The sequence below is a fragment of the Oncorhynchus tshawytscha genome, linkage group LG30 (assembly GCF_018296145.1).
Source record: "Oncorhynchus tshawytscha isolate Ot180627B linkage group LG30, Otsh_v2.0, whole genome shotgun sequence".
Taxonomy (NCBI): Eukaryota; Metazoa; Chordata; class Actinopteri; order Salmoniformes; family Salmonidae; genus Oncorhynchus; species Oncorhynchus tshawytscha.
This window is the reverse complement of record NC_056458.1, coordinates 16,093,639-16,102,450: the sequence shown is the minus strand read 5'-3', so window position 1 is coordinate 16,102,450 and position 8,812 is coordinate 16,093,639. Positions and strand designations below refer to the sequence as shown.

The window sequence follows — 8,812 nt, the reverse complement described above, 5'->3', positions numbered from 1 at the left end:
TTACCCGGTCAGTTATCTGGCTTGAAGGAACATGAAGAAAAATAGTGCCAGGTTTTCTTCTATTGTACCATCACAGCAGCCTTGACCTTTCTAGTTCTGCAAGTTAAGTAGTGTAGGAACAGGGGTCGTACGGCATCATCCCTCAGCCCGTAGATGAGTGGGCTCAGACATCTTGGCAGGATGATGAGGAAGAGGAAGTTTAAGTATCGCAGGTCAATAAAGATGGTAGTACTGCCTACACTGGCCAGTGCACTTTCTATGGGTGCGTACAGAAAAGAGGAGAGCAACAGGCCCAGCTGAACCAGGTGCAGCAGCACTGTCTTGTGGGCCTTACTGGCTTTCGTTTTGTCAGAAGAGGCAGACCTGGCTGTGACAATTATGGCAATGTATGTGTAAATGATGATGAGCGATACAGCTACAAAGCAAAAAGCATTGAACCCCTGAAACACTTGCATCTGCCACAACGCAATGAATAACTTCTGCCGTGTGCAAAATATTGGGGTAACAAAAAAGCCGGGATCTTTTACTGTAGAATAAAGCATATCAATTATAAGATTTATGAATATGACAAGCCAGATGACAGCAATGGCAATGCCAGATCTTTTGGGTGTGGCTATGTCACTATGCCGTAGAGGGAGGCAGATGGCTACATAGCGTTCTAGAGACATCAACGCCAGGTTAAGTGGGGCAACACGGGACATGCCACTGCCAAACATGACAAACAGTCCACAGACAACCTTTACCAATCGTAGATAAACCAAGGCAAACACATACATAAGGCAGCTGACCAGCAACTGCATGGAGTCATTTAATAGCAAATGTGTGAAGAGAATGTAGCGGGGAATTTCCATAAAAGTAATTCTGCTACTCATAGCAAAAATCATCACGCAATTTATGCAGATAAAAAATACAGCCATCAGGATTGCCACTGCCACTTTAACCATAGTCCTCTCATTCATCTCAAATACAATCATCTGTTCATATATAAAAGAAGTCTCCTGAAAGGTTTCATTGGTTACTGCCATACTGAGTGCCTTTGAAAAGAAAGAAGAGATTGAGAGGAGAACCTATTAGAACATCATTATTACAAGAAACTAAATGTTTATCTAATTAACATTATTCAAAATCTGTAAAAAATATAAAAAATCAGAGGTGACAGTTCTAACAAGTCCATAGATCTGTACACCGAAATCTGAAATACAAACCTTTGTGATTGGTAGGACTGAGGGAGCCTTCCTCAGACTGTTGTTGTGCTGTTGAGATCTATATTTATAAATGGATGAAGTCGGTGACATCATGGTATCATTGGCCCTAAGGTAAAGATCATCTCTGATTGGGCTACATTTTCACTCACTCACACACACACACATGAGATGGGTACCAATACTCCCCAAGAACAGAATGATCTGAGAGGAGAGATGGCCAGTTGACAACTTATTGATCGTTCTCCCAGTTTACTTCAGTAGCACCGTATATGCAGTGGTGGAAAAAGTACCCAAAAGTAAAGATACCTTATTATAAAATTACTCAAGTTAAAGTCACCCAGTAAAATACTACTTGATTAAAATTATTCAAGTATTTGGTTTTAAATATAGCTAAGTTTCAAAAGTAAAAGTATAAATCAGTTAAAATTCCTTATATTAAGCCAACCAGACGGCACCATTTTCTTGTTTTTTAAATTTACGGATCGCCAGGGGCACACTCCAAAACTCAGACATCATTTACAAATGATGTTTAGTGAGTCTGCCAGATCAGAGGCAGTAGGGATGACCAGGGATGTTCTCTTGGTAACTGTGAATTGGACCATTTTTCTGTTTTGCTAAACATTTATTATGTAGTTAGTACTTTTGGGTGTCAGTGAAAATGTATGGAGTAAAAAGTACATGATTTTCTTTAGGAATGAGGTGAAGTAGAGGTAAAAGTTGTCAAATACGGGGTTGGAAAAATGATATATTGAACTATGCATTGATTGTACAAAACATATTGAGTTGCGCCCACTTTTGTCCTCAGAACAGCCTCAATTCGTTGGGGCCTGGACTCTACAAGGTATCGAAAGCGTTCCTAAGGCATGCTGGCCCATGTTAACGCCAATGCTTCTCACAGTTGTCAAGTTGGCTGGATGTCCTTTGGGTGGTGGACCATTCTTAATACATGTGGGAAACTGTTGAGTGTGAAAAACCCAGCAGCGTTGCAATTCTTGATGTGCCTGGCATCTACTACCATACCCCATTCAACGGCACTTTAATCTTTTGTCTTGCCCATTCAGCCTATGAATGGCACATATACACAATCCATGTCTCAAGGCTTAAAAATCCTTCTTTAACCATTCTCCCCCCTTCATCTACACGGATTGGAGTGGATTTAACAGGCAACATCAATAAGGGATCATAGCTTTCACCTGGATTCCCCTGGTCAGTCTGTCATGGAAAGAGCAGGTGTTCCTAATTTTTTTGGACACTGTGTATGGTGGTAAATTCAAAATGCAGCTACATGTACAGTTCTTCTGGCCAAATACATTGACACCCTTGCACTTTTCTTAAATAATTCCCTATTTCTTCTAAAATAAATTACTGGATTTTCAACATTGCAGAATACATTTTATTCTTGTAAAAAAAAAAGAAGAAGAAAAGATAAATGGCATGGGCAAAATGATTGGCACCCCGGAGCTAGTATTTGGTTGCACATCCTTTAGCCAAGATAACTGCTGACAAATATGCAATCAATGAGCTTGCTGCACCTTTATACCTGCACGTTGGCCCACTTTTCAGCAGCAAACTGCTCTAATTCTTCAATGTTTGAGGAGTGTCCTCCGCCAACTGCTGTTTTCAGATCTCGCGATAGATTTTGGATGTGATTCACATCTGGACTCTTTCCTGGCCACTCCAGAACAGTCCAGTGTTTCTTCTGGAACCATTCCAGGGTGCTTTAGATGTGTGTTTGGGGTTGTTGTCCTGCTAGAAGACACACAACCTTCAACTGAGAGAGTTTTTAGACACTGGGTTGAACATTGCACTCCAAAACACCTTGATAATCTGCTGATTTCATGATGTCTTGCGCACGTTCAAGGCCCCCAGTACCAGAGGCAGCAGAGCAACCCCACAGCAATAACCAACCTCCCCATGTTTGATTATAGGGAGGGTGTCATTTTCTTTCAATTCTTAATTAGGTTGTTGGTAAACGTAGGAAGACCCCAATGTTGAGAGAATGTTATGTGGACTCATTTTGCAGTACAGGTCAGAGCTGTGTTTACCAACGACCAATATATTTGGCCGCAACTGCACCTGTCTGTCTCATTAGACCTCTGTCTATCATGCTGTGAGTTGTCTTGACCCATATTCACAAAGTTTTTCAAATTAGGAGTGCTGATGTAGGTACAGGTCCCCTCTCTTATTCATTATGATTTATAAAGCTAAACTGATCAGCACTCCTACTCTAAGATGCTTTGTGATTACATGTACTGGACTCCTCTACAGTATGTATTTCAACTACTGGGTGCTGCCTACGATTAAAATCTGATGACCTCACACATGGTCATCAACAACAACAAAAAACAGGCACAACGAAAACATAGCAACAGCACATCCTTACAGACAGAAAAACAAAAATATTTACAATAGAACATGTGAATCATCACATGAAATATGATTGTGTGTATTTTAATGTTTTTATTTAACCTTTATTTAACTAGGCAAGTCGGTTAAGAACAAATTATTATTTACAATGACGGCCTACCAAAAGGCAAAAGGCCTCCTGCGGAGACGGGGGCCTGGGATTTAAAATAAAAAATAAATACAACATAAATATAGGACAAAACACACATCACAACAAGAGAGACAACACAACACTACATGAAGAGAGACCTAAGACAACAACATAGCAAGGCAGCAACACGTGACAACAAAGCATGGTAGCCTCACAACATAACAACAACATGGTAGCAGCACAAAACATGGTACAAACATTATTGGGCACAGACAAAAGCACAAAGGGCAAGAAGGTAAAGACAACTGTACATCACACAAAGCAGCCACAACTGTCAGTAAGAGTGTACGTGATTGAGTCTTTGAATGAAGAGATTGAGATAAAACTGTCCAGTTCGAGTGTTTGTTGCAGCTCGTTCCAGTCGATAGCTGCAGCGAACCGAAAAGAGGAGCGACCCAGGGATGCTTGTGCTTTGGGGACCTTTAACAGAATGTGACTGGCAGAACGGGTGTTGCATGTGGAGGATGAGGGCTGCAGTATATATCTCAGATAGGGGGGAGTGAGGGCCAAGAGGGTTTTTATAAATAAGCATCAACCAGTGAGTCTTGCGACGGGTATAAAGAGATCACCAGTTTAGTATAGAGGGATGTGTCCTATAAGGAGAATTGGTGGCAAATCTGATGGACGAATAGTAAAGAACATCTAGCCGCTCGAGAGCTCCCTTACCTGCCGATCTATAAATTATGTCTCCGGTAATCTAGCATCGGTAGAATGGTCATCTGAATCAGGGTTAGTTTGGCAGCTGGGGTGAAAGAGGAGCGATTACGATAGAGGAAACCAAGTCTAGATTTAACTTTAGCCTGCAGCTTTGATATGTGCTGAGAGAAGGACATTGCACCGTCTAGCCATACTCCCAAGTACTTGTAATAAAAGTGCTACGGGGCGATAGTCATTTAGTTCAGTTACCTTTGCTTACTATGGTACAGGAACAATGGTGGCCATCTTGAAGAATGTGGGAACAGCAGTCTGGGATAGGGAGAGATTGAATATGTCCGTAAACACACCAGCCAGCTGATCTGTGCATGCTCTGAGGATGCGGCTAGGGATGCCGTCTGGGCCGGCAGCCTTGTGAGGGTTAACACGCTTAAATGTCTTACTCACATCGGCCACGGAGAACGAGAGCCCACAGTCGTTGGTAGCATGCCGCGTCAATGGCACTGTGTTATCCTCAAAGAGGGCGAAGAAGGTGTTTAGCTTGTCCAGCGATGTTGCTTGTTTTCCTTTTGTAGTCCTTGATTGTCTGAGCTGTTGAATTGCAACTCCACTTTGTCTCTATACTGACTTTTTGCCTGTTTGATTGTCTTACAAAGGGAATAACTACACTGTTTGTATTCTGCTATATTCCCACGGTTTCTGGTTAGGGTAGGTTTTAATAGTCACCGTGGGTACAACATCTTCTATACACTTCCTGATAAACTCATTCACCATATCAGTATATTCGTCAATGTTATTCTCAGAGGCTGCCTGGAACATATCCCAGTCCGCGTGATCAAAACAATCTTGAAGCGTGGATTCCGATTGGTCAGACCAGCGTTGAATGGTCCTTAGCATGGGTACTTCCTGTTTGAGTTTCTGCCTATAGGAAGGGAGGAGCAAAATGGAGTCGTGATCAGATTTGCCAAAAGGAGAGCGGGGGAGGGCCTTGTAGGCATCCCGAAAGTTGGAGTAGCAGTGGTCGAGTGTTTTAGCAATGCGAGTACTGCAGTCAATGTGTTGATAGAACTTCTGCAGCCTTTTTTTAATCAAATTTGCTTTGTTAAAATCCCCAGCTACTATAGATGCAGCCTCAGGATATGTGGTTTCCAGTTTGCATAAAGTCTAGTGAAATTATTTGAGGGCCGTTGGTGGTATCGGCTTGAGGGGGGATATACACTGCTGTAACTATAACCGAAGAGAATTCTCTTGGGCGATAATATGGTCGGCATTTGATTGTGAGGTAATCTCGGTTGGGTGAACAAAAGGACTTGAGTTCCTGTATGCTATGCTACCACAATCACACCATGAGTCGTTAATCATGAAACATACACCCCCGCTCTTCTTCTTTCCAGAGAGATATTTATTCCTGTCTGTGCAATGAACTTAGAACCAAACTGGCTGGACGGATTCAGAAAGTATATCCCAAGAGAGCCATGTTTCCGTGAAACAGAGTATGTTACAATCCCTGATGTCTCTCTGGAAAGAAATCCACGCTCTGAGCTTGTCAACTTCATTATCCAGAGAATGAACATTAGCGAGTAATATACTCGGAAGCGGTTCATTTGTGATCAAATGAAATCAGTTTTCTTGTGCACAACATTATTATACTAGCTAGTACTCCATGGTTTTGCATTAATATACATTAGTATACTTAGAACTACCACTAGGAGGAGGCATACCATTGCCCCTTGGTCCGTGACCATTGAAAGAAGCCAACGCTATTCTGTGTCTATTTATCCTGATTTCAGTTCTGTAAAATTAAAAGGCATGGTTTTGTTTTCAAAATGTAGATATGACATGTTTATCTACACTGTGATGAGTGTTTTTGGTCATTTGGTCATGTATAATTGAAGTGTTTTGCGTGAAAAACTAGTGAGATTTTCCCATTCATATGTGTAGCCAAGCCAAGTAGCAAGCCAGCTACCTTTGAAGGTCAATGAGAACAAGAGGTTTGGGGTTTGTGAAGTCAATGAGATGTTCTTCTTTTTTTCTCGATTTCTTAAAGGCACAACCTAGATCCGAGACAACGTTTTTAGTAGCTGAACATGTTATTACTCCAACCTTTTGAAAGGGACAAATTGACACGTTTTCAGTTGTCAAAAACAACTTTATACCAAATAAATGCATTTGATTTGATGGCAGGCACATGTGTAGTTCGGTGCAACACGACCATTAGACCCGACGACCGGTTTCTGCGCATGAGCTTAGCTAGCTAATGTAGCCATGACAACAAGCGTTATCAGGGATGTCTATTGAGGAAGCAGTTTCTAGACAACTTCATACTAAACCATATTTGACATTACTTCAAACGATGAACATTGTTTTTGCACATAATTTTGCACATAATTTTGGACATCATTGCACGCACGATAGAAAAGCAGAGGAGAAGAACACCATGACCGCCTCCATAAAAAAATATAATGACTATAACAAATGCGCCTGGGGCGACAAGGGGCGCTGTTTCACCTTTCACGGATCCCAACTTTTGTGGTGGCTGTTTATTTTATACTGCAAACAAAGCCCAACAAAACATGAGCCCTGAATTGACTGCGAGTATTTCTGCAAGTTATCCACTCCTCTGGATTATAAATGGTTTTACGATACCTTTTCCAAGGATTTCTCTACTTGTGGCCTAAAAGAGGACGCTACCAAATGAATGAATTCCATCTTCTCTGCACATTTCCCTCATGTTCCTATAATATTATTGACTGGAACAATCTACAGTACCACACACCGACCAGACTCCTAAGGTTCCCACTTAAAGTCTGCAGTTATACTGCTTTATAACTTGATATAAGTATGAGCCTTAGTAATGTCTGTCTCTTTGTATGAACATTTCAACAGACTCAAGTCAGGATCATTAAGATATGATTAAACATTATAGTTGGGCATAATGTCTTAAAATGCATTATAATGCACCAGAATGCATTATACAGGTAAAGGTCCAACAAAGGCTTGCTGTTTTACATTAGTATTAGAATCAACATTCTTTGTTTGCTGTCACAGTTTGGGAAGCCTCCGAAATGATTTAGGCCAAATTCCCATTCAAGAAATCCCTGCATAACTAAAACTTTTGCATTGATGGCCATGATGATAGTGGTAATCTTTGCTTAAAGTTGCAGTATCAGGTGTTTATTCAGGCAGTCCAAATGCTCTCCCAGTGAGCACTGTCTGACGCCGATATCCATGGACGTTGAAAAGACATTCAAATAAAAAAGTAAATCACAGACGTCTGTGGACGTTGAAATCAAGGCCTGTCAAGGCCCAAACATCAAGGCCTGTTTGGCCCAAACATACAGTGGGGAGAACAAGTATTTGATACACTGCCGATTTTGCAGGTTTTCCTACTTACAAAGCATGTAGAGGTCTGTAATTTTTATCATAGGTACGCGTCCAACAACAACATTGACGATTACGCTGATTCAGTGAGCGAGTTCATTAGAAAGTGCATTGAAGATGTCGTTCCCATAGCAACGATTAAAACATTCCCAAACCAGAAACCTTGGATTGATGGCAGCATTCGCGTGAAACTGAAAGCACGAACCACTGCTTTTAACCAGGGCAAGGTGACCGGAAACATGACCGAATACAAACAGTGTAGCTATTCCCTCCGCAAGGCAATCAAACAAGCTAAGCGTCAGTATAGAGACAAAGTAGAGTCGCAATTCAACGGCTCAGACACAAGAGGTATGTGGCAGGGTCTTCAGTCAATCACGGATGACAAAAAGAAAACCAGCCCTGTCACGGACCAGGATGTCTTGCTCCCAGGCAGACTAAATAACTTTTTTGCCTGCTTAGAGGACAATACAGTGCCACTGACACAGCATGCAACCAAAACATGCGGACTCTCCTTCACTGCAGCCGACGTGAGTAAAACTTTTAAACGTGTTAACCCTCGCAAGGCTGCCGGCCCAGACGGCATCCCCAGCCGCGTCCTCAGAGCATGCGCAGACCAGCTGGCTTGTGTGTTTACGGACATATTCAATCAATCCTTATCCTAGTCTGCTGTTCCCACATGCTTCAAGAGGGCCACCATTGTCCCTGTTCCCAAGAAAGCTAAGGTAACTGAGCTAAATGACTACCGCCCCGTAGCACTCACTTCCGTCATCATGAAGTGCTTGAGAGACTAGTCAAGGACCATATCACCTCCACCCTACCTGACACCCTAGACCCACTCCAATTTGCTTACCGCCTAAATAGGTCCACAGACGACGCAATCTCAACCACACTGCACACTGCCCTAACCCATCTGGACAAGAGGAATACCTATGTGAGAATGCTGTTCATCGACTACAGCTCAGCATTTAACACCATAGTACCCTCCAAACTCGTCATTAAGTTCAAGACCCTGGGT

General features: G+C 42.1%; 1 protein-coding gene across 1 annotated transcript; it reads right to left on the bottom strand.

Moving 5' to 3' along the window:
- Nucleotides 1-10: 10 nt before the first annotated feature.
- LOC112251718 (odorant receptor 131-2-like) lies at nucleotides 11-1,025 on the bottom strand. The gene has a single exon (XM_024422671.1). The coding sequence runs from the start codon at nucleotides 1,023-1,025 to the stop codon at nucleotides 60-62; it is 966 nt and encodes a 321-aa protein (XP_024278439.1). The 3' UTR covers nucleotides 11-59.
- Nucleotides 1,026-8,812: the final 7,787 nt, after the last annotated feature.